General features: G+C 38.3%; 1 protein-coding gene across 2 annotated transcripts in view; it reads right to left on the reverse strand.

Moving 5' to 3' along the window:
- LOC127636850 (neurobeachin-like) overlaps nucleotides 1-26,441 on the reverse strand; it is a 158,908-nt gene that overhangs the window by 27,998 nt on the left and 104,469 nt on the right. For both annotated transcript variants that reach the window (XM_052117621.1, XM_052117622.1), the window contains exons 10-27: nucleotides 25,657-25,790; nucleotides 24,183-24,291; nucleotides 23,632-23,784; nucleotides 20,139-20,307; nucleotides 15,779-15,858; nucleotides 12,997-13,059; nucleotides 12,472-12,569; nucleotides 11,747-11,839; nucleotides 9,985-10,093; nucleotides 9,423-9,504; nucleotides 9,173-9,296; nucleotides 6,790-6,982; nucleotides 5,204-6,220; nucleotides 3,983-4,200; nucleotides 3,025-3,178; nucleotides 2,310-2,333; nucleotides 834-1,014; nucleotides 280-404 (exon numbers count right to left, since the gene is read on the reverse strand). In XM_052117621.1, coding sequence (XP_051973581.1) covers nucleotides 280-404; nucleotides 834-1,014; nucleotides 2,310-2,333; nucleotides 3,025-3,178; nucleotides 3,983-4,200; nucleotides 5,204-6,220; nucleotides 6,790-6,982; nucleotides 9,173-9,296; nucleotides 9,423-9,504; nucleotides 9,985-10,093; nucleotides 11,747-11,839; nucleotides 12,472-12,569; nucleotides 12,997-13,059; nucleotides 15,779-15,858; nucleotides 20,139-20,307; nucleotides 23,632-23,784; nucleotides 24,183-24,291; nucleotides 25,657-25,790 — 3,126 coding nt within the window. The remainder of the gene's footprint in view (nucleotides 1-279; nucleotides 405-833; nucleotides 1,015-2,309; nucleotides 2,334-3,024; nucleotides 3,179-3,982; nucleotides 4,201-5,203; nucleotides 6,221-6,789; nucleotides 6,983-9,172; nucleotides 9,297-9,422; nucleotides 9,505-9,984; nucleotides 10,094-11,746; nucleotides 11,840-12,471; nucleotides 12,570-12,996; nucleotides 13,060-15,778; nucleotides 15,859-20,138; nucleotides 20,308-23,631; nucleotides 23,785-24,182; nucleotides 24,292-25,656; nucleotides 25,791-26,441) is intronic.

The raw sequence follows: 26,441 nt of genomic DNA on the forward strand, positions 1-26,441 counted from the left end.
GAAACGCCATCATGAGGCTGGGTAAATGATGTATATGTAATATTATTATAAAATGTACATTTAATAATAATGATCAGTTTTATCAATATAGAGCCACACCTTTTCCAAGCTCCAGGTCGCTTGACATTTTTTGTGTAATATAAGAGACTTTATAGATGATTCTAAATCCCTAAATTGTATTTAATAGTTTACTTACAAAGTGTTCATATGTTTTGATGCAGTTTACGTGTGCATATATGTGTTTGTTTCTTCTTGTACAGGTGTGCGTGAGTGTGTAACCTTGCTGGCAGCTGCTGCAGTCTGTAGGTTCTCTTGGGTCTTGCTGATTGGCAGAGAGGTTTTACTGCCTCTGTCTCTCTGTCTCTGCCTGCACTCCAGACAGTTCCTCACAGCTACACAACACACTGAGAGGAGAAAAACTGATTTAGTAAAACCCAACTACATTCTGAGATTCACATCATTTGTGATGTATGCAGTTGATTCTTTGTCAAAATATTTTCTCCAATCCCAGTTTAATGTTCGGAAGCAACTATTGGCAGTTTGACTTCTTGAAGAATGTCATTTGTTTTAGCGGTCTGATGTGTCAACTTCTTAACAAATGGTGTGAGTTTAGTCTGGGACAACCCACTAATCTAACAATACTAATCTGTTGAAATCTGTTTAGAAACAATCATTAATTTAGCAATTCAGTTTGGTGCCACTAGGAGTGCCAGGATTAGACACTTTGCCTTGAAGGTCGAAGGACACAAAATGTTTTATTCAGCCAAGGAGTCAAATACAAAATTGCAAATATAAAGTAATTGGGGCTAGAGACCTTATATATACACACGCACCTAATCGGAGGCACTGGCGCATCAGTCCTCCTGAGGACATGTTCTTCTCAGCTTCAATTTCACTGAAATTGAGAGAACTGGCAAACACTAACACATCCACCATGGCCATGAGCCTGCTGAGAAATGTGACCGCCGTCTCCGAGGACATGCCCTGGGTTGCTTCCACGTTCTCAAGCTCCGTCTGTGAGACACACACACACACACGTGGTGAAAAATCCACAAGTTAAGAAACTCCTAATATCCTAATAAATACGTAAAACAAACACACAAAGTCAGACACACAGAGTAATGCTAACACTTATAAATGTGACAGACACAAACAAATGTGTGATAGCAGCAAACCAATAATGCCAGGCCAACTTTATATAAGAAGCATGCCTCTCTCAAACACATTTAACAATCTGTGAAGAGACTGTGAAACACACACATGGCAAGTTACTGTGCCCAGCCTAGAGGGATAAACTTTGTGGTCATCAAGGAAACACCATTTTGCTGCATCAATATTAAAAGTTTTACAGAACTCAATGGTATATAAAAAGAAAAAAATAATAAACTTTTTGTAAAGCTTTTAGTTAAAAGCTTAAATTTCACAGATATTAGAGAGAGCTCCGACTGTGGTGTTTTAAAGGAATGTAGGACTCTTCAAACAGAGGCAAATACTGTATGCTTTTAAACTTTTAGAAAGACCCTTCCTCTCTTTTGAAGAATAATTTAACTTAAATTTAACATGAGGGTGAGTAAACAATGACAGAATTTTCCTTTCTGGGTGAATTATCCCTTTAAAAAACTAGAAGGGCATTGACAGCCAAGAAAACCACCATATTCCAGAACTGACTACAGCTGAGTGCTGAATATAATGTAATTGGTGTGAACTGGGAACATGCTTGTTGCTAGACGACAAAACAGTGGTGGCTAGGGGGTCACAGAGCAGTGCATTGTGGGTATTTATAGGTGTGACAGCTCTGACCCACCTCTGCCCCAGTGCCAGAGCTTCCTGGCAGGCTATTATCTTCACTGCCTTTTGCCCCTTTCTGTAAGCAAGAGCCCCGGCATGTCTTTATGACCAACACAGAGGGGAACAAATGAGGTTGATATTTAAAGTAACACCCTTATGAATTGACCAATTGAGCCGGAGGCTCAGCATAGCAGCACGGTGCATGTTAATTTATTTAATGCAATGTAATATCAGTATCTGTACGTTTGTCATGGATAACACACTATGAGGATGAAACACAAACATATTTGGAGGTGAAATAAGCTTTATATCTATTCCAATCATGTATGATTTTAAATACAAATGTTATTCAAATCAAATCATAGAAGACAGAATATGAGATTGAACAAGGCAGGAATGATGGCATTGATTTGAAATGGGCCATGCAGTCTAATCTTAAGACAGCGATATCAGTAATATCATAATACAGCATTAAACAAACAAACAAGACAGTGAATGTTAGAGAATAAAGTGGAACTTACAGGGTTTGCGCTAACCTTAGAACTCTGCACATGCAAAGGACAAATAGATGAAGAAGAAAAAAACCCCAGAGAGAATTAGAGGGAAGATAGTGAGGGAAAGAAAGGGATTAGGAAGAAATATAGAAAACATAAAAACTTAAAATGTTGGTTACAAAATAACAGTCAGTAAATAGAGATTTAAGATAAAGTTATACAAATATTTAGCAGAAATAATTGAGGTTAGGCTGTGAGTTAGACAGCAAACAATAGGAGAAGGAGACGGCTAAAGCAGGGGTTACACTCGATTTAAGGTGCATCTCAGGGTGAGAACACTGACCAGGGATACAATCTACAATCTTTAACACTCAGGGGGAAAAAAAAAACTATGCAAGCAAAAATACTAATTTGGAGTAAGCACTTTTTTCCTTGAGATGAGCGCATGTCATTCATCTTACTGCTCATACATTTCACTATATAAGTGTAAAAGTTTAGATATGAATTGTCACAACCATATGGCTACATTACATCTGATTATATTTAAGATCTACAATGGGAACATCTTTCTAACCCTTCTGATGAACTTTGATCCGAGATCACCTACATTTAGAAGTTAGTTCACATTACAACATCTTTCAAACCACTGAAAATAAAATCAACCACTATAAAATGCTTTTAATTTTTCAAAGATGTTGTAGTGATGTGCATAGGCACTAGGGGGGGCTCATGTGCCACTTACAGATGGAGAGGTGGCAGCAGAGAGCAGCGGCAGGATCCCACCACAAGCAATGATGATGTTATCAACCATCTGAGAAATTAGGTGGATGGTGTTGTGGACAAATATAATGTTCTCATTACTGTTCACAAAGTCCATGACAGATTTCGTAGAGTGGCTGAGATAAAGAGAGAACAAAGGGAAACAGGAGTAAAGTGAGACAGAAAAGCATGTGTATCTTTGAAAAATAAAACAAGTCTGTCAAGCACAACAAAAACGTATTGTAAAATTGGATAAAGGCACATGATTTTAACTTGACTTCAAAGAGTAGTACAACCATTTTAAGTGTCCATACAACGGTAACAAATACTCTTGTCTCATGAACATGAACCACCCACTGACTGTCTGATGCATATTGTTCTCAAAAATGGCAAGCACTTTGTTGATCTGGCAAGCTATTATCTGATTGGCTGATATAAAACAACTTCCAGGGAGTCAGGGTGCACAAGTCGGTCTCTGTGAACAATTGGATTAGCCAAAGTTTGCCAGGTTAGTGCCATCAAATCTTTGAAAGTTACAACATTTGAAGGAGGCTCTATATATATCTATATATAGACTATATATCCACAAGCAGAATTGTATATTCTGCTTTGTTTTCTGTTAAATCATTTTTCACCAGATTTTCTGATTACAACATCTAAACAGTCTCTGCTTTTCCATATAGTTCACTGCAAACAGAAACTGAAGTGCAGTTACTGTATTAAAATTAGTTATTTCATACTGGTCTATTAATGTGCTACCAACTTTTTCAGATTACCATCCACCTTTGAACAGCACATAAAAACAAAAATCTGTGGTTGGTTGTTTAATATGTCAGTCAGATGGCCTCTTACTGTCAAAGTGGGTGGTTCTTGCTGCAAAGTGGATCAGATTTATGTCCATAGTGAAAAGTCTGGAAATGTGAGACTACAAATTCCCATACCTCCTCCACATGTGTACATCACTCTCCAGGGCAAACAGAAGGTCAGTGAGAAGGCGCTGGTGCATGGGGGACCACTTGAATTCTGGGATCCGGAACATGGTGGTGCGAGGGCCGGGGCTGAACTGCCGCCGTTGTTCCTCTGTCATTGGCATGCCTCGGAAACCCAGATCCACACGGAGGTCCCTCTCCATCTGACCCGACATACGGCCATGAAGAGCCTACAAGAGAACACCCATTCATTCATGAATCTTTGTCATCTGCTTGATTGTTTGTTTGTTCACTTTAACATAAATTCTTTCTGGTTCTAAACCTGATTGATTGGTTGAGATAATTTTCACCCAGCCCACGTCATTCAAAACCCACATAAACTTTTCTTCAGCGGAGCACAAATGGATGCAGGCTAGAATGTTATTTGTGTATTTGGGTTTGAAGTCAGTGATGCCAAACAGAATTGGCTCTTGCATGTGTCATAGCTGAACACGGGTGGCAGTTTAAATATGTAGAGGTGCGAATAAGATTTCAGAGCCAAGGCAAAGTGGTAGCTTATCACTATTTAAGCAACTAACGATTACAATTTTGGTATGTTCTTCAAGTAAAGCTATTGCATGACTTCAGAGGATCTGGAATATAGTGTATGAGTCCAATTTGCTTTTGTTCTATGGAAAAGAGCAGCCTGTACAATCAGCCTAAATGCTAGGCTGTACTTCGCTTTTCCATGAGCCGTTCTGTCTTGTGCACTGATAATCGCTTAGATATTTAGGGGATAGTCTTTTGACCACGAGCCCATACTGATGCGTTCACACTACAACTGCTTTGTGATACTCTTTTAGCACAGTCAACAGCAGACCTATGTGACGACAATGCGCAAAGATGCGGACCGTCAACGTGTCTTGAAAAACTTGGCTGCACATGGACATACAAACTTGGCTGCACAAGGACTGTTTCCAAGCATACTGTGCTCATGATGAAATTTGCGTCTCGCACACTCTGAGCCAGACGTACCGGCATGAGGAAAACAGAAGTATATTTCTGCCTTTACATCTCCAATTGTTTTCCACAGAGGAAAGAAAGTTTTTCGGGTTCGAAACATCTAAAAGTGAGTTAATCATGACAGAATTTTCATTTTTGGGTGAACTACAGAATATTTAAAGAGCTACCATTTGTGGACATAATGATATGCAAAATTAATAAATCAAATCAAAGAGAATAAATTAGTTGCACCTGTGTGGTGGCTGTTGTCTGAATTTTCTTCATCTCTTTGTCCTTTCCATCGTCAGACCTCTCTGTGTCCGAAGTAGTACTGGCAGCATCCACTCCACTCTTCCCTGGCCGGGTGTCCCCTAAATCTTGCTCCAAGCACTCTGCTGTCCTGGCTGCAGCCTGAGCCTCAGCCTCAGCCAATGTGCTGATGTCTACCAGGGAGCTCTGTAGCTTAAACCCATCATCCTCTGGGAGGCCTCTTGGGGTCTGTACCAAGTCTGAACTGCAAGAGGTCATGTGGGCCAAAAGGCTAAGGTCGTCACTGGCATTTGTAATGTGTGGAGTGGTCAGACAAGGGGGTTGTTCTGGGCTGGGCAGCACTAGGGTTTCCGTTGATGCCAATGAGGGTAGCAGCTTCTCGTCCACCTTGGGGAACAAGAAGCCATTGTTGCTGGGAACGCTATCCTTCTCATCTGCAAGTGTGATCAGAGGACCTAGATTCCCATCATCTTCAGTTAGACCTATGACACTTTCTTCATCCTTGGGGATGAGGCTCCCGTTGAGCTTGTGAACTGCTGCACAGTAGGCGCTGTCCAAAAGCGAGTCGACCTCCACCAGGGGTCCGTTCTCCATGCCTCCTCCTCCCCCCAGAACCTCCGGGGACAGATCCAGATCGTCCAACTTGACCTCCGTAGCCTCAACCTTCTCCGCTTTGATGTCCACAAGCAAGTCGTGGACTTCCACCCGAACCCCTGCTGCTGACTGCTCGGCGTCTCCTTCAGGGCCTTTGGCCTCAGCCAGCAGGATTCGGGAGTCTGCATTCTCTCCGAAATCCACCTCGCTCTCTGGCGTTTGAGTCTGAGACGTGTCATCAATCTCGCGGATCTCCAGGTTTCCGTTTACACTGGCAGGTTGGGCGGAGAGGCCGGAGATGGTGCTGACTGAACCTTTCTTACCTTTCTTTATGTTCTCCTCTTCCTGTCGTTGGTATTCCTCGTACATCTTTGCGAGGTACTCCTTGTGCGCCTCGTAGGTCACCTGAAGTGGTCAAAGTCATGTTTTGAGACATCTGGTCTACAGTGGGCTCCAAAAGTCTGAGACCACAAGTGAACCACTTGTATGATAATTTATACAGAATTTCTTGGTATTTGGTATATCCCTCTTTTGCTTAAGGGTTTAGCTGGCAAATACAAGTCTGTGTAAACCTGATGATCCATGTTCTCCCAGCTAAGTGCTAAGTGGTTAAGATGGTCAATGTTACTTGGTTACCTTTGATTAATGACCTCAAAAAATGCAGAATCTTAAATATTTCATTAGAATTTTTATATCACAACAACTCCCTGTTTAAAAATAAATTCTTTAAACTTTATTTATTGTTTAAATAGTTTTTTACCTTTTCATATATGCCATTAGACATATTCTATTCCATAGTTATAATACTTTATTCAAGATCTGTGAGGAATTAAAATGAGATGCTATTACTGCTAACATTGTCACCTTTCACTTATACTTAGAAATAAGAAGTGTATTAAAACCATTAAAACTGATATAAGGAAACAAAATATACCAAGTAAAGGGCTAAGAGCAGCATACTGACTTGCACTAACCTTGGAGTGGGCAATGGAGAGAGTGTCTACCCACACACGCCACCCTCCCCACTCATACTTAATGGCGTGGTACAGCAGGATGCGGAAAATGTTGTAGACCATTTCGGTGATCTTCTGCTCCTCCTGGTTCTTTGGGTTAATGTAGCCCAGAGAGAACATCCAGTCCTGCCACACTGAACACTGCAGCAGACACCTACACATATTACGACACAATGGTGTCATTTTGGATGGAATAACCCAATTATTCACTCAAGGAATGTGTTAATTGAGGCTAAGCCTCTGCCCCAAATTCAGAATGGAACATAATGCTTAATGCATACTGGGCATGAGGTATACACTAAACACTGCCTAGTATTTAACTTAAAAAAATAAAAAATAGAATGTAAAACAGTATGCATTATGCCAAAATATAATTTTAAACAGTAGTATGTTACAGTACATTGTTGAGACATTAACTTATTTAATTATGCAAGGGCCATGGCTTGAATTTATCAGGCTTGGGACAAAATTATAAGGGAGGGCAGCCCCATAGATTCAGCATATTTCAGGATGTGTGAACATTGACGATGGCCTTTATTCCCGCAAGTGGCATCCATTTATCTTGGAAATAAATGTTATTTATCATTTATTTAATCCAATCTTGTCTTTAATCTAGACAGTCCAGTCTCACAAAAAAATATTACAAATTGTGGTGGATTTTTCTTCTTTCCATTTTACAATGGAAATAGAAAGTCAAGTTGGGTGCATGGTATTGTGACTTACAATAGCCGGCACACTGGGTATACTGCAAATTTTAGCTGAAGTAGTTGTTGTTGGTTTTGGCTGAAGTTTTTGTTTGTGGCTTATTTAATGCTTAAGGAATGTCTAGTGTTTCAAGTTAAAACCTACACGTGGAACATTCATACAGTAGAAATCAAAGCCTAAGCTTTTGAGAATCTTATGTTAAACACATCAGAGCCACATTAAAACAAACAAGGTACACAAAACGTTAAGCAGTCAACTGTTTATGATTGGTGGAACTTGCTGGAAATACTCGTCCAATCATGTCAGCTCTCTTTCAAGATTCCAAACACGTCTGCTCACTTCAGAATGCCGGGCTTGTTATGGAATACAGAAATAAGCAGTCCCACTTCACCACTGCTAAAATGTGCATTGTGATTTTGGTATGCAGTTGTAACCATGGCAGCAGCTGACAGAGTGGGCCTCTGTGAATGGTGAGCATTGGGCTTGTTTAGGTTACACAAACATGCACAGAACACTAACTATATCTTGCTAATGAGCAAACTAGGCTAATCTGAGTCAAGCAGGAGACAGGTTTAGGTTTAGTCTCCACAGGAGCCATAAAACAGTGAAGAATGTGGATAGAATGCCACTTCATCTCTTTATTCTTCAATGCATTAATTATGACACTAATTGATTTAATAGGACAGAACGTCTTTCCCGCTGAGAGGGAGATGCAAAATGCTTCTGATGTTTGCATACAGCTGTGTGTGTGTGTAAAAAAATTGTTTGTGTCTCCATATGTTTTGGATTCTTTGTGTGAGTGCTTGCATGCAAGAGAGAATATTTATAAGTTTGCTTGTGAAAATGTTTGTCTCAATGTCTATAATTATTTGGGTTTGTTTGTGTGCGAGGGTGTACATACTTTGCTATAGTGTGGAGGTCAATTTGTCCCCAATAATATGAGTTAATCTGCAAAAACTTAGGGTTAGGTAGTCTTTACTGTATTTATAATTAGATGTATTTAAAAACAATATAAGTCTTTTGTATAGATACTGTAGCTGAATATGTCTGGATTTTTAGTCAATTTGAATGTTTTTGAAAATTATATATAAAGGTAGTATGCAGATAATCATGTAGATACGGGTCAGGAGCTTCAGTTAATGATCACATCAACCATCAGAATGGGTAAAAAAAAAATGGATCTCAGTGATTTCGACTGTGGCAAGATTATTGGTGCCTGACTGTGATTGTTTGAGTATTTCTGTAACTGCTGATCTCCTGGGATTTTCACGCACAAAAATCTCTAGAATTTAAGTTGTGCATGAATATCCCAAGAGATCAGCAGTTACAGAAATACTCAAACCAGCCCGTCAGGCACAAACAATCATGCCACTGTCAAAATCACTGAGATACATTTTGTTTACCCATTCTGATGGTTGATGTGAACATTAACTAAAGCTCCTGACCCATATCTGCATGATGTAATGCTCTGGACTGCTGCAACACAATTGGCTGATTAGATAATCACATGAATAAGTAAATACACACATACTGTATATAAATATATATGATGTGTTAGTGTGTATGTTCATAAATATTTCAGTTTGTTTGTGTGTGTAGTGTCTGTTTGCGCACGTGTGTGTTTGTTTAAACAGCATACCGTCTGTTCTCTCTGCTGTTGCTAAAGAGTTTGATCATGTCAGACAGGAAGAGACGTCGCACCTCCATGAGCTCAGCGCTGGGGGATGAGCTTTTCAGAAGTGTGGCCACGACCTTCAGAATCACTGAGAGAGAAAATAAGTAAAGAGAAAGGGGATGAAAGAGAAAGGATGTACTGAGAATGATCATTGAATCTAATAATGCTAATGACTATGGGTTACAGAGCTGGAAATGTATCCACAGACACTTACTAGGGTTCTGGATCTTCACTGTAGAATCGGGTTCTGGATGGGGCTTGTGCACCACCTGAGTGCAAACCTGTTCTGTTAAGATCTACAGAAACAGCAGGCAAAAATCACTTTGATGAAGCCAAAAATTAATCGCTCCATTTAATTTTTTGACAGTAATGTTTTTTCATTTTTATGTTGATTTGCACTTAATGCAGCCTGAATTAACTATGTTACTAGGAGGAGGAATTTAAATCGACTGACAGCCCTATAAAAATTATAAAATACATTGTACAATTGACAATGGTTTTCCACGGTTAAGGGGGTTTTAAGCACTCCGCTGTGTGTTGTGCCCAAGCACACCTCTTTCCATGGTAAAATCTCTGAAATGTATGACCTCTTGTGAAGTATTGCTTTTATAACTGTCGCAAGAATCATGTATCAAAGAAGCATTACTATGTTTATTATAAGGCATTGTTAATACATTTTAATGTATTAAGAATCATTTTATAATGCATTATATATACAGGCTTCATGGAAACTGTTTCTAAATATACTCCAAAATGCAGACAGGTGTATACTGTACCTCATAAAGTGTGTTGTAGGTGGTGATGGTCACAGTGCTGGTGTGCATCATTAGTCGCTCCCCAAGCAGTGTAAAGAGACTGTGGGTGTGCATGATCTCCACCTTCCTCCTTACACACACACACACACACACACACACAAACACACCCAAACACACACACACAGAGAAAGAGAGAGAGAGAGAGAGGGAGAGAGAGAGAGAGAGAGAGAGAGGGAGAGAGAGAGAGAGAGAGAGAAAGAGAGAGAGAACAGAGGGGAATGAGATTAGAGGCACATGTGTCATGTTGTTTGCAGTGACTTTGGCGAGGTGAAGGCAGGTATAAACTCACTCACAGGTTCAATTTTACACCAAAGTCTTCCAAAGCTTTAAGAACAATGAGGAGATGCATGCTACTGGCAGACTGACACGATTACAACTGACACTGCACTCCTCAAGGGCACACACCCCCTTATCATATGCACAGACACACACACACACACACACACACACACACACACACAGCTGTCAGTGGCCCTCTTACAGCCACTCGAAGACAACAGCATTCCCGGGAATGTGGCAGCACAAGACAGCCAATCAAATACACACATTTAATTAACCTTTCAGACACACAAGCACAGAAGCAAAAAACATATACAACACAGGTTCATACAGGGCGTGCTGTCGAGTTTTTAAATTCTAAATTAACACCGCAAGTCCATACAGAACAAACCCACACAATTTCAAAATAAATCATGAATCACAGATTCTTTTATTTTAGGCTGAGGCACACATTCAACAATGCCTTAAAACTTGTAACACTGCAAAGGGTATCTAATAACCAAAGAAAACAAGAGGCATAACGCAGGACTTTTAACAAAGCCCCAAAATACACCAGGGACTCTTATTTTGAAATGTCTGTGCTGCAGTGCTATGTTTATTAAATCAAATTGTAGCCTTTTAAAGTTTCATAATCACATTAGGGCCATATCGTGATCCTTTAGGCCACTCGATGAGCATGCGCTACACGGACAGGTTTAGCCATTGTGCACCCTCTCTATGTTTACATCAGCATCTCCCGCAAAATGCATTTACATATGCCCTGCCAAGAACGATGATGGAACAATAACGGGACTGCTCCCCCCCCAACCGGGAGTTTGGGGCCCCTGCTGCCGTGGTCCCCATGTAAAGCCCATGCATTAATGGGGCCCTTCACCCATGTAGTCACTTGTTCTGAAAGTGGCTGTGTCTAACAAAACTAAAACTCCCTAATCATTTGTAATAACAAAAGAAGGAAAATTAATAATAATTCATAATAATTAAAATTAAAATTAAAATTTCTGTTGCAAGACTGTAACTGCACCTTTAAATTGTTTACATTTTATTTCTTGGACTTTTTGCCACAGTGGACAGGAAATAATAGGAGATAAGGGGCAGCTTTGGCTCAGGTAGAAGAGTGGGTTGTCCACTAATCACAGGATTGGTGGTTTGATTCCCGGCCCACACGACTCCACATGCCGAAGTGTCCTTGGGCAAGACACTGAACCCCAAGTTGCTCCCAATGGCAGGCTAGCACGTTGCATGGATTTAAATTTGAGTGAATGAGTGCTTTGAATACCGCTAAGGTTAAAAAGGTGCTATATAAGTGCAAACCATTTGGTCAGGAAATAACGCAAGCTGGACTCTACTCTACCCTACCCTACCCTCTAAACATGCTCTCTTCCCCTTTTGAATGGTTTATTTGCCTACTATGCTTGGTATGTTCTGAATGGTCACACAAACTCACTTGTGTCCCAGATGTTTCAGGAAGTAGCCAAGAACTTTAAGAGCCTGGACTCGAATACTCTCGCTTTTGGAGGCCAACAGCTTGTAGATCACCCTGAAAAGGAAATGAAACATTACTTAAAATGAGCTAAGATGAGAACCTGTTCAGAGCAGGGTTGGGCATGGCTTTTTCTATCATAGTTCATGTATTAACTATATTTCATTATATATACACATTTCTGAAGGTGGCATTTCAAACAATGATTATTAATAACAAATAATAAATCAAGACAAACCCCATACATTGTGTGCATGATAAAATGTTTATGTATAATTTATACAGAAAAACAAAATGCATTACTAAAAACTACACCTAAAGAGGTATACATTTCTTTGAATATCATTGCATTTTAACTGATTCCTTAAATTCAAATTTACCTTACAATTCAAGAACTGAATTAAAGTTTCATAGGCATTCGATTTAATTCTGAACGACACACCACCTTGGTTAAGAGGCACCGATATCATTTAAGGGACTTAATTTATTCTCAAAATGAGAACATTTAAATAGGAAATACCATTGTGCATTATAATATCATAAAGATACCCTGAGGGCATGTATTCAAACAAGAGTTCAGGTCTCTTGCAATGGGTTGTGAGGCATGAGAAAATGTGATGGATGCAACCCTGACAGTCCAAATCTATTTCAGTTACGTAACCAGACCACGTTTGTCCCCGAGGGCTCACCGTATTCCGTTTCTCTGGTCGAAGGCAGGGATCATAGAGGCGGGGTGCTCAGACATGAGTGCAACCAAGAGCTGAAGCACATCATGGATGTTTTCATCCTATAGGAGAGAGAAAATGACCAAACAGATATTGGACCACATCAGAAAAGATTATAGTGGTGTTATGATCCAGCAGGTACCCCTTAAATGTCTAAATGTCTAGGTGTTATACAGTACAATGCATTTAACTAGCGTTCTTCAGAATTTATTTGCTGTTCTCTATCAAACAGTGTCACAGATGGTGCATTACTGCAATTTCATGCGTCTCAATCAAAGGATTTCAAATGCAGCTTTCAAGATATTACTAGAGCCTTCATGAAGGACTCAAAGACTTCTGACACCTCAGGTAAACATTTTAGTCAACCAAAAACCCCAGTACAGATTAAAGCAGCTTGTTTTTCATAAAGAACATAAAGACGGCTTGTTTAATAAAGGAAGAAGAAAATGAGTCCACAAGACCTTTGGTCTGTGTATTGATCAGATTTACCTCATGCATGGTTAACAGGTAGTTTAATGTGCTCTGAAGCTCGTCTTCCTTCACTCCTCGGTCCTGGAAAACACACAAATCACCCATAAGCTCAGACACAAAAAAATATTTCTTTCTACAACAATGATAATAAAATGCACAAATATAATTTTTCACAAAAACATTTTTCAACAAAAGGAAAACATTTAATATTGCTGTTAGCGGCTTTACGTTAACATTGCCGTTAGCTGCTTTACGTTAATATTGCCTTTAGCTGCTTTACGTTAAGATTGCCGTTAGCTGCTTTACGTTAAGATTGCCGTTAGCTGCTTTACGTTAATATTGCCGTTAGCTGCTTTACGTTAATATTGCCGTTAGCTGCTTTACGTTAATATTGCCGTTAGCTGCTTTACGTTAATATTGCCGTTAGCTGCTTTACATTAATATTGCCGTTAGCTGCTTTACATTAATATTGCTGTTAGCTGCTTTACGTTAATATTGCCGTTAGCTGCTTTACATTAATATTGCCGTTAGCTGCTTTACGTTAATATTGCCGTTAGCTGCTTTACATTAATATTGCCGTTAGCTGCTTTACATTAATATTGCTGTTAGCTGCTTTACGTTAATATTGCCGTTAGCTGCTTTACATTAATATTGCCGTTAGCTGCTTTACGTTAATATTGCCGTTAGCTGCTTTACATTAATATTGCCGTTAGCTGCTTTACGTTAATATTGCCGTTAGCTGCTTTACGTTAATATTGCCGTTAGCTGCTTTACATTAATATTGCCGTTAGCTGCTTTACATTAATATTGCTGTTAGCTGCTTTACATTGTGCTGATGTGAGAGAGCCTGATTGCTTGATTGAATTAGGGTCTCTCTCACAGATTTCTTATTACACTAATAGCTGCACGAGAGTGAGACAATTTTAAAAGAGGGCAGAAAATAATAGAACAAAAACAAAAAGGCAGCAGCTAAATGAATGAAATTAGCTTCTTGGTAACAACATCATGCTTGTCAAATCATGACAACAGCCTAATGTTAAAATAATACACAGTTCACGTAACACACACCCTTATGCAACTCACTCTGTGTATTGCCTTTTCTATTGTTTTAAACAAAAGAAATGCAAATAATCAAAAACATTTCTGCAAATTTCAAGGAAAAATTGTGATAAATTGTTATTTTAACAAAGCAGATGTGTATTTTGACTGCCACTGCTTTGGAAACTTCAAAATTGGCCCAATTCATCACAATAACATGCCAAATAAAATCTGTGAAAAACATGTTGATACAAATAAGGCAAAGTAGCAATGAAATGTAAAATATTACACGTGTATGTAAAATGTTGATATAGGTGTTATTATGAGTGTTATTAGTATATCTAATTACTAAATATGCATTGGGAATGTCATTTATGTCAAGCCACACATTAGAGACCAAGTCAGTACTACTCCAATACTTGCTGTCAAATACATAAATTGTACAAAAACATTTTTTTGTCTATATAATATATATTCTATGGCGGTTATAAATTAAGGGAGAGTTAACCCCAAATAAAGTCTCATCATTTACTCAGCATCATGCCATTCCAGATGTGTATGACTTTTTTCTTCTGTTAAACACAAACATATTTAGAAGAATATTTCAGCACTGTAGGTCCATACAATGCAAGCGAATGGTGTCCAGACCTTTGAAACTTCAAAAATAACATAAAGGCCTTTTATATAACATTTATACTGTATTGTCCTGTCGACGTTCTCGGGAGGGTGTATGTACACATGTTCTGCAGGAGACGCTGATGTAAATATAGAGAGGGTGTGCAACGGCTAAACCCATCCGTGTAGTGCATCATCATTGAGTGACCCTCATAAAATGGTAAAAAAGGATAAATATTTTAGTTTGTTTTTACTATAAATCTCCACTTTCACATTCTTTCAAATTTTGAAAGCGAAAGTGAAAGTGGAGATTTATAGTATAAAAGGACTTAACTATTGATCTGTTTCTCACCCACACTTATCATATTGTGCCAGAAGATATGGATTTAAAAGCTTGAGTCTTAAGGATTAGTTTTATGCTGCCTTTATGTGATATTTGGAGCTTGAAATGTCTGGTCACCATTCACTTGCATTGTATGGACCAACAGAGCTGAGATATTCTTCTAAAAATCTTTGTTTGTGTTCTGCAGAAGAAAGTCATGCACATCTTGTTGTGGCATGAGGGTGAGTAAATTATGAGAAAATGTTCATTTTTGGGTGAACTATCCCTTTAATGTTTTCAGATCAAACACAAAGATGAACTATCGGTCCCCATTCAACTTCTTCTGGCTACTACTGTACATTGGTTGGAGAAAGTATATTGTTAATTAGTTAGATCTCTTTAATAAAGGAATGTTCCAGGTTCAAGACAAGTTAAGCTTTATTAAAAGAATATATGGCATTATGTCATTTAACACAATGGTTTTTAGCATGAAACACATTTAATTTGACCAGCGTCTCATTGCTGTTTTAATTTTTTTTATTTTATATTACAATATTAAAGTTATTTCCAATTTCATCCACCTAGAACAGGTTTAACATTTTTTTCTTTCTTTTTTTTAACTGATGGATTAGTCGAGATTATTTGCTGTGGTAATCGACATTATGTCCCATAAATTTGTCTGTAGAGATGAACCTGTACTAAATCCAAACCCAGTTTCAATAAATAATAAATTCAACATACCAAAATACAGTAAATACAATGTTAAATTAAAGAAAAAATTTAAAAGTAAAGCAATACGTATAAAAGGACTTTGTATTGTCTCACCTTGAGAATAAGTTGTTTAAGGAAGAGAAGCATAAATGCCCGCAGGGATATAATCTCCTTCTGAGAGGGCCGTGGACCATCTGTAAGCAAAACTTGGGTATGGTTCACCATTTAACCAAATATGAACAAAATACTTTGTACAACTTTGATTTGTAATTCTACTTTTATGCTAATGTTGAAATAAAATATTTAGCTAACATTATAAATAAAAAAAGGTTATAACATATTAGAGGTAGGGGAAACATTGACATTTCAAACCATCAAGAATCAATATTTTTTATATATATTTTTCACATTCATATGATTCGTGAGAAGACGAAAACATACTACATCATTAGGTCAACAAACACTCAATTATTTCTTTTTGACCAAAATGCAAACTAAGAACAAGTGATCACGGTGTCTGTAAACATTCACTTTTAAATGAAATGATAAACACACTTGATCGACGAATGCAATTCCCTCACACTGACATGCCTTCAGTCTACTACCTCTATGACTCTACAGTGAAGTGAAGCCGGAAGTTCAGCACTTGCAAAACCATGCACAGAAGTCCAATGATGAACAAATGAGTAAGAGTTTAAAATATCTCTCAGAATTTCAATACACTAAAAATAAAGAATTCCAATATTATCGTATGACGACCTTGATATATAATACTATATCACCATGTCTCTTTTAGATTCCCACCAGAATAAAATATATGCTTCTTTTTTATGCGTTCACAAAACTGACAGCTGTATATCACAACGCTTTCTATTAGTGCGTCTCAGATATTAATGAACAAACTATAACTTGAATTGTTCTGGTACAAGGAAAATCTTCAGCTAAAAGCCGCAGGTTTCTTAAGATACCTTTTGAACAAAATTCACAACAGTGAAACACAACACAAGAAAACCAAAAGAGCACTGAAGATGCAGCTTAGGGAATACAAGCCCCTGAACGCACGAACCCCATTTCCAAACCACACAAGCACCTATTTTTCTCTAACTCATCTCCCTTTTACAATCTCACAATATCTTTCTCAAATACACACACACACACCCCTCATCTTTTATTAAACACACAGCACACAGACAGTACAAAGTTGGACATGAAAAATTCACATCTCTTTCTGTGGAAGGCAAAAGTGTAACAGCAAGCTCAGTGCATGTGATGTAGTGAAGCAGGTCGACATTTCCTCATCTCATGACACGCTCATCCCCACATTAAGCTGCTAACTGCTAAAGCCTTCAATATTAGCCTCTTTGCAAAGCCTGCATTATATTGCGAAAGAATTACAAAACAACCAATTCTGAACTTTTAAAGGGGTCATGACATGGTTTTTTTTATTGTATTATTATGTTCCCTTAGGTGCAATTATAGTATTAATATATTTTTTTTTAAGAAAAACTTTTAAAATCTAGTGATTTATGACCTTTTCCCACCCTGTTTCTCATCCTCTGATTCAAACAGTCTGTTTTGGGGCGTTTTCCATTTAAGACTTCAGTGTTAACGCCCACTGTTATGATTGGCTAACGTCAGTGCCTATGTATCAATTATTGACGCCCCCAGCCAGAACAATATGCAAGTAAACTAAGTAAAAACACTGTGATTATTCATAATGAATGAAATTGCGCTTTAAAAAGTAGTTTAAAGTTTAAAATAGATTACTTACAGATTGCGTCGTCGTTGTTCCCAGAATAGTCGGCACGGACTTATCTTTGAGCAACAGTTTTCTGGCAAAGCCAGCATCATATTGAGATTTGTTCTCAAAACAGTCATCCTTAAAATGTACAGAACAAACGCTTAAGTTAACACTGCCGTGACTGGAACGTCCGCAAAAAATAAACTGCATCCATTTTTCCCTGACGTCTGGATCTTTCGGCAGCTTATTCAGAGGTTTTGTTTGACCACAGCCAGGAACAGCACATCTGTGTGGCATCATAATTTTCCTGTGCACAAGTAGTCTCTGTCAGAGCTCGCTGTCCATCGACTGAACACTTGTGAGGCGACGGCGATACTGAAATGAGCGTAGTTGTCTTGCGCTTAAAGCGTAGTTATCTTGTGCTGGAGGCGGTCATATGCAAACGCTGTTACGTCACTTCTAACCGACACGTCACTTCTAACCATGAATCCAGAACGAGCTGTATTTTGAGCTTGATTAAATAAATGATTCGTTTAGAATGGGGAGGACGTCTTAAAATATTAAACTTGCAGGACGTTTTAATGATACAAAGACCTCTTATATACCAAAAGATCAAGGCAAATTTGGTTTCTCATGTCATGACCCCTTTAATATCGGACTAAAATGATTAGGGGCCTTGTGAAATAAAACTTAAGAAGCTCCATTCTTGGGGACTGGGTAGCTCAGCGAGTACTGACGCTGACTACCACCCCTGGAGTCGCGAGTGACTCCAGCCAGGTCTCCTAAGCAACCAAATTGGCCCAGTTCCTAGGGAGGGTATAGTCACATGGGGTAACCTCCTCAAGGTCGCTATAATGTGGTTCTCGCTCTCGGTGGGGGGTGGTGGTGGTGAGTTGTGTGTGGATTCAGCAGAGAGTAGCGTGAAGCCTCCACACATGCTATGTCTCCACGGTAACGCACTCAACAAGCCATGTGATAAGATACGTGGACTGACGGTCTCAGATGTGGAGGCAGGAATAATAGTGATGGAACAACTGACATATTTTACATGTGGCAATTGGAACATCCAGAAGAAAGAAGAAAGATTTAATAGAGAAACTCTTGAGAGAGAGAGAGAGAGAGAGAGAGAGAGAGAGAGAGAGAGAGAGAACTATAGCAAAAGTATGAGAAAGCAAAAAAAAAGAGAAAGAGGCTGAAAAATGAGAAACGCAGAGAGAATTAAAAACACACAGAGCCAAGGAAAAACAGAGTTAGAGATTGAGATAGTGAAAGTAATCTTGAGAGAAAACAGAATATAGAACGGAAAGCGGATAAAGAAAACAGTAAAGAGTATGCCAGCTGAAAATATCTCTCAAAGGCTTTGTGTTTAAGATAATATTACCCCTTTCTTTCAGGCACAGAGACAAAAGTCTAAGACACAAAATGCATTGGATACCAAAATAGACAGCGAGAGAGGAAAAAATGGAGTGAGCAGAGTTTCAAGGTTCATTCATGCTTAATACTGTTTGCTGTCTGCTTGTAGACACACGCTCCACCCTCTGTCACAACACACCGGCTACTGAGTGCTAACTCAACTGCTGGAGAGATTCTAAAGTGCAAAGCTATTCCCAAAATCATTTCACTTTCACTGAGGTGCTGTGCTATTTTATTTGTTTCGTTTTATCCTTTCCATCCATCTAACAAGCCAATGACTCCAAACACAACTACAACACAAGGCACTTTCAATGTGAAAACATATTACAGAATATTGAATTTAATTCTTTTTTTAATTAATATGTTTTTGTCCTAACTATTCATGACAATCAACCATGTCACATTAGAGATAGACCGATATATAGATTTTTACCAATTAATCAGTGCAGATAGTTGTTTTTTGGAACTATCGGTTATCGGCAAAAATCTATGCTGATTTATTATTCAAATTTTCATATTCCTCATCAATAAACCTCAACTGGTGAAATATGTATAACTAATTATCCACAGTTATTTGTGATTAATTGCGATTAATCATGGTATATAATACAATACAACAATCATTAAAACATAATCATAAATATATTTACTTAATACTTTGTCACAAAGAACTTGCCATTTCCTATAAAAAACATAAGTTGTTAAATACTTACATTAAGAGCATCAATTCTCAATTTAATTGAATTGACACTCACTTCTAAGATGTTTCAAAATAAAAGTCCACCGTTTTTTTCAGGCTTGCATAGTTAAAGTATTGCACTATGCACCACATCTTGTTTTTTTCTGGTTATTATTAGCATTTTGGATGAATAATAATTTGCTTTTGGAATTTTATTCATTTTGGACTCAATGTCTGTGCTCATCATGGTAAGGAAAGAATAAGAAATACATTTTTATAATTATGTTATCAATCTATACATTGATTTAAAAAAAAAAACTATCAGACGATTAATCAGTTGTCAGCCTTTTCCACCACCTTAAAAACGGTATCAGCAAAATCCAATTTCGGTCGACCTCTATCAGCCATTTTGATAAAACATTTTTTTACACATTACGATGTAAGTCCCACCAGCAGTACAATGTAATTTGGCCTAAATTGCCAAATCGCCAAATTCTGATTGGGTGTACTTTTGTCACTTCAAGCTGACACCACAACACAATCTTGCACCTTTTCCTAACTAGCTGTGACAATTCAGGTTAAACTCTGCAAGGTAAACGTTTGCTGTGTTGTTTGTATTGTAAAGCGGGTGCAGTACTCACCCAGGCCTTTAGGGGTAATACCGCTACTCTCTAGTGGATTGCTGGCCCAATAGTAGTATTTGAGAGTGTGCATGAGCTGGAGGACTGTGCCCACTCTACGAATGGTGCTGTAGATGGTGGCAGTGCCAATGAATTCAGCCGAAAGGTAGGTGTACAGAGACAGTTGAACCTGAAATATGGAAAAAAAAAACAAAAACAAAACAAACAACAGAAACATTATTTATAGTGGGCTACTAGAATTAGCAGCCATTTGCAAAGCAACCGTAAACTTTTAGATATCACCCTTCAGCAAGGTATTAAGTGGTGTGCGAACCCAAAACCTTTGTCACTAGGGATGTGCAAAATTACAACTATATTTTCAACTCAACTAGTTGGTGGGTTATCTAAATCACTAGTCAACAAATCTCCCTTAAAGGAATATTCCGGGTTCAATACAAGTTAAGATCAATCGACAGAATTTGTGGTATAATATTGATTGCCACAAATCTTTCTTGCCCCTCTTTTACTTAAAAAACAATACATTTTGGGTTTCAGCGTGACGTGACAATGGACGTGAATGGGGCCAATCCATAAACGTTAAAATACTCACTGTTTCAAAAGTATAGCCACAAGACATGCACAATATGTGGGTTAACATGATTTTAGTGTGATACAATCACTTACTAACCTTTTCTATGTAAGGTTACAGCCATTTTTACAACGTTGTTGCCATGACAATGTAATGTAAACAAACCCTAAAACAACTGTAAAAAATTCAGATTTAAACGACTTTACAACTCAAATAATACATGAGTTTTAACAGAATTAATGTAAGTGCTTTTATAAATTATAAGCTTTACATTTCTGCCTTTAAGCCCTCCAAAAATTGGCCCATTCACTTCCGTTGTAACTGTAACCTTGATTTTTGCTTTTAGTAGGGATGAGTTTAAAATATTTTTTTGTGGTAATCAGCATTATGCTACAAATGCTGTCGATTGAGCTTGTACTTAACCCAGAATATTCCTTTTAAGTAGCCCTGTATAGTCAGGCTGGTTTCAGGCTCAAATGACCCCAATCAGACGCAATTCTTAGGCGTTATTGCGTTCGAAAACATCTAGACAAAGAACAAGGGAATGAAACAGAATGCAGGGATCTTGAGGCATGTTTTTAAAAGTTGAGTCATAACCTTCATTTGAGTACGTGGATTATTTGGTATAAAAAGTGGTTCTGTTATAGCTGTCCCAGTGCGACTCACACATATACACAGCCATTTCTTACACTGATCAACATGGACATGCTAATTAGGCTCAGGCTTAATGAGGCTGCTGTGGAAACCAAGTTTTATCAGTGTATTTAATCTCATGTTGACCCTGCCTGCTCATTTAGGTCAATATCACAGGAACTTTTTGCCTCCTAACGAAATTACAGTTTCAGACGCAAGCAGGTCAGAGATAAAGCTGGCAAATGAAGACCTCTTCCATGTAAAGAGTTGAATGAATAATTGAATACATTAAGCTACATGGTTGCTACCATATTGGAGTGTATGTGAGTATATCGGGGAAGGGGTTGCACAGACAAGTCAAATAGCCATGGATCACTTCAGTTGCACTTGTTCTGTTCATGGTGACAGCAAGCCCCAGATTAGCGGTGTATGTTTTAAATTATGCAAATGTGCAAATACCTGGAGAACCTGGAGTGCTTTGATTTAACAAATCACAATGCTGCTGACATTTGAGATTGTCTGGGTTAATATGGAGTGTTATTCAAGCTAAAATTCTTTCCAACTTCTCAAAGACCTTTAAAAAATATAAGATAAAACAAAAACAGTCAAGTAAGGTTTGGGAAGATTTAAGTTTTACTTAAAGATTTTATATAAACATTTAGAGATATTATGGTAATACACTGAAAATGTGAAATCTGCCTCATATGGAAAAACTTGATCTATACCTTTTATTATTTCTCTCTCGATTTATTTCTCTACTTCTCTCTCTTTCTCTTATCTTCCCTCTGGATGTTTATTCGTTCTCTCCATAATAAAGGGCTAAAGTTGCTGAGGGTGACTGGTGAGGGAACTAAAACGGACGTCCGTTTCTCCCGCAGTCATGTTTCTCAAGTCATTATCCAATCATTGAGCCTTGAGCTTTTGCAGAGGTACGTTTTTTCTAAATGAGTGCATCAAGTGCCTTTGGGTGAAACATTACACACATACATACTTCACACCGCATAAACGTCATATATAAAAATATCTAGACATGTACACTTTGGAAAAACATCAAGTACACACATTTTACACACATAACAAGTGTACCGCTTGGGTTGAACCTGCATTAACATTACCTTTACAAAAAGTACAATGGTGGTACCATGGTACAGGGATGGTATCAGATGGTAATACTATGGTATTTAAATATTACGCACTAGATATTATGGTACTGATTGATTACCATATTCATGTACTATGTTATGTACCATATCCAACATAGCAACAATAATGCATTACATATGCAGCACACTACTGGCACAGTGGTTGGGAAACACTGACCCAGAACACCCTATAGTGCTACCAAGGTACATGAAAATATTATGGTAGCACCAATGTACTTTTTAGTGTTGATAAACAAAAACAAAAAATAAATTACAAATTTATTCCTTGGATTTTTTACAGTTTTATAGTTTTATTTAGTGAGATTACATACACCTCAAGCCCCGTACACACATGCAGCGACTTCCAGCGACAAAGCGACCTCATCTCATTCATTGTCAATGGCAGCTGGCGACTTCCGGTGACACGAGCTACAGCAAACCTCTGGTAAATAGATGTGGGCGTGGCAAGTGACACAACAAAGTTGAAAAAGGTTTAACTTTATGCAAACGAGGAGTGACTTTCAGGGGCGACAACCAATAGGAGTGAAGACGGTGTCAGTGGAGCTCACGTCATCCATCTCCTTTGAGATAATGGAGTCGAGTGCAGGCAAGACAGAGACATTTCAGTGAGTGATTTCACTGTTCTATGTGATTCGTCTGTAACCACATACATGGATATAATAAAAATGATGCGTGGAAAAGAAACAGTTGGCAGTCTGAGTGAGTTTGATTCGTACATTGATAGATCGTTTATCTTATTAATGTTATGATGGATTGAGGACTGCTGCAGGTTATATAAAAACACTCTCCCCTGCAGAATGTGCATTATTAGGGACAAAAAACTGATTCCTTGTCAAATTAGAATGAAATCATTGTTTTACTAGCAAAATGCCTCATCTGTGATCATATTTTCAAAAGACATGGCCAGACATCCAGTCCACCAATAATGTAAGCAGGACCACTAAAGACTTCACAGTACAGAGACTAGAAACATCAAGTGAAAATGTTGCTGCATGTGTGTATGGGGCTTTATATTTATTGGTAGTCTTATAATGGCTAACCAAACTGCACATTTAAACCTTAAACAGCAACTGATAGGTTTTGGAATATTAAGAATAATTTTGACTTTTAGTGTGTGGGATGATTTTACCTTAGCCGGCGTGTGAATCCAGATGGCTGCGTTGAACAGAACGTGATCACAGAGCTGCTTCAGTAGAGGAGCTCCATGAGTCAGACCGTCTAGATACTTGGCAAAGGACAAAAACTGTTCCAAAACTGCCCTAGTGATGTGCACTCGAGAGGACTGATGGAAAGAGAGCGAGACAGTGTGAAGAAAGACAAAAGAACATCAGAGTATATTATATAAACAGCTAATTTCACAAACTAATTTGATAGACACAGTAGAAGGGGCAGACAATTATTGTAATGAGAGATGATCGGGACACAACAAAGGCTGGATTCGAACCAGCATCTCCTGCATGAGTGCCGCAGCTCAATGCTAACCGCTTGGCCACAGCTCAAATTGTCTTGACTCTTAATTTTTACAGATGTGGCCAAATGGTTAATGCACATGGTCCGGCATTCAGCTAGGTGGTGCAAGTTTGAATCCGGCTCACATCACTTTCAGTTCCTATAAAGCCAAACAAATTATAATAAAATACTCTTTTATTAATTGTTAAAATCACTAGCTGACTGCCTCACCTTCTCCAGCAGATAGCCAATAACAAGGAAGCCTTTTCCACCCAACATCTGTTCCTGCATGGCGACTGAACTTTTCAACAACTCCACCAAGAACGCCAGGAGAGTTGCACTGCAAACAAAAGAAACATAATTGAAATGCAGCACATATACAGTACAAACATTTTTGCAAATATAGTCTTAGTCATCTAAATCAGTTCTCTAGACTGGGTATTGATACAAAAATAGGTAGGTCTATTCTAAAAGTAAAACGCAAATAATGCAAATAAACATATAATACAATATTTGGTTCGGTGTTTGTTTTGGTTTAGGCTGGAAAATCACACTTCTGCTGTCATTTATACATTCTGCAGAACACTAACAAAGATTTTTAGAATAATATTTCAGCTCTGTAGCTCCTCACAATGGAAGTGAATGGTGATCAAAATGGTGAAGCTCCAAAAAGCACATAACGGCAGCATAAAAGTAATCCATAAGGCTCCAGTGGTGAAATCCAGTGTGTGTGTGTGTGAGAAACAGATCAATATTTAAGCCCCTTTTTACTATAAAAAAATACACTTTCACATTTTGAAAGTGAAAGTGGAGATTTATGGGTCACCATTCACTTGCATACTATGGACAGAAAGAGTGAAGATATTCTTATAAGAATCTTTGCTTGTGCTCTGCTGAAGAAAGAAAGTCATACACATCTGGGAAGGCATGAGGGTGAGTAAATGATGAGAGAATTCATATTTTTGGGTGAACTATCCCTTTAAGGATATTTTGTTTACTTCTGTACGATGTTACTGTATTGGGATGCAACATGATTCGTGAAACAAAACCAAATCAGAGCCACTGGCCTAAATTATTATAGTGGGTGATGTGGTGAGGTGGTGAGATTCTGATCATTTACTGAGAGTCTCTTTCTGAACTTTCTAAAGCCGATGAATGGGCTGGCGACCTCACCCATCTCCCTGATGACGGTAAAGCCCAGTGGGGGACATTACCAATGATCGATGCACCACAGGCCTCTGCTCCACTGATTATACCTGGCAGCTCACTGCCGATCTCTAATCTACTTGCTATGCCTGCAGGCTCACACAGCAGAACCACACAGTGACCTGAGAAATGAGGGTGACCGTACCATCCTCACATCTCCCAAAAAGGATTGTATGAGAGTTTTCTCTCTCTCTCTTTGAGTACGTCTCTCTTGAAATCCCACTTTTGCTCTGTCATGCTCTCTCTCTCTATTGTAGAATGAAATATTCAATTTATAATTTAAAGCACACATCCTTGACTGACATGGTTTTGACATCAAAATCGAATGAGCTTTTTTCATACAATGAACATAAATGGCGATTGAGGTCGTAATTCTGCTTAACAACAATATTGCACCATGATGAGCTCTAAAACATAAGATTTAAAGAACCACAAGTGCTGAATGTCTAAATTTAGCTCAGTGGATCCGCAGTAGGTAGTCTTCATGGATGATACTCACCAGACGGTTGTCTCCACAGGGCTGTCATTGGGTTGCCTGTAGTCCAGCTGAGAGAAGAGAGGGTACAGAACCTGGATTCCTCCAATAGAGTGGATGGCACTATGGATGGAGTGAGTGACGATAGCCTTCACATCCTGTGTATACACACAGAAACAAACTGCGTGATTGGATCTATAAAGTCTATGAATACATAAAACCATAATAAAATTATTCTTATAATGGATTCAAAATACCTTAACACGCTTTATAATCAATTCTATTATCTTGTAAATACCTGTAATAACCATTATAATATTTTATAATATTTACTTATTCATGGTTACACTTTTAAAGAGCATAATGCATTAAAAAAACAATGGGTATATCATGTTACACACACTTCAAGGTGTAACTAAATTTGGTTTTAAGATGAAAATATATCTAACATTTGGCCGAAAATGTAATTTATACTAGATAAATTATAAAAGATGATTATACCACAGTTAGTTCCGGTCCTTGAATCTGATTGGATGAGAAATATTCCTTGAGCACTGATGGTCTGACACATCAGCACTCCGACGCTTCACTGTGTGTGTGTGTGTGTGTGTGTGTGTGTGTGTGTATATCACTCTGCTTGTATTCATGCAGCTCTAAACTAAAGTGTAAGAGTAGTGCAGATCTGTTAGGAGATTGTAACACTTCCCACAGGAAGGAGGACAGGAAACAGGTGTTCAGCACAAGGTAAGCTTTAAATTCTCTTTATTTACAATGCACAATGTAACACAAGCGCACTGAGTTGGCTTGTC

The sequence above is a fragment of the Xyrauchen texanus genome, chromosome 44 (genome assembly GCF_025860055.1).
Source record: "Xyrauchen texanus isolate HMW12.3.18 chromosome 44, RBS_HiC_50CHRs, whole genome shotgun sequence".
NCBI lineage: Eukaryota > Metazoa > Chordata > Actinopteri > Cypriniformes > Catostomidae > Xyrauchen > Xyrauchen texanus.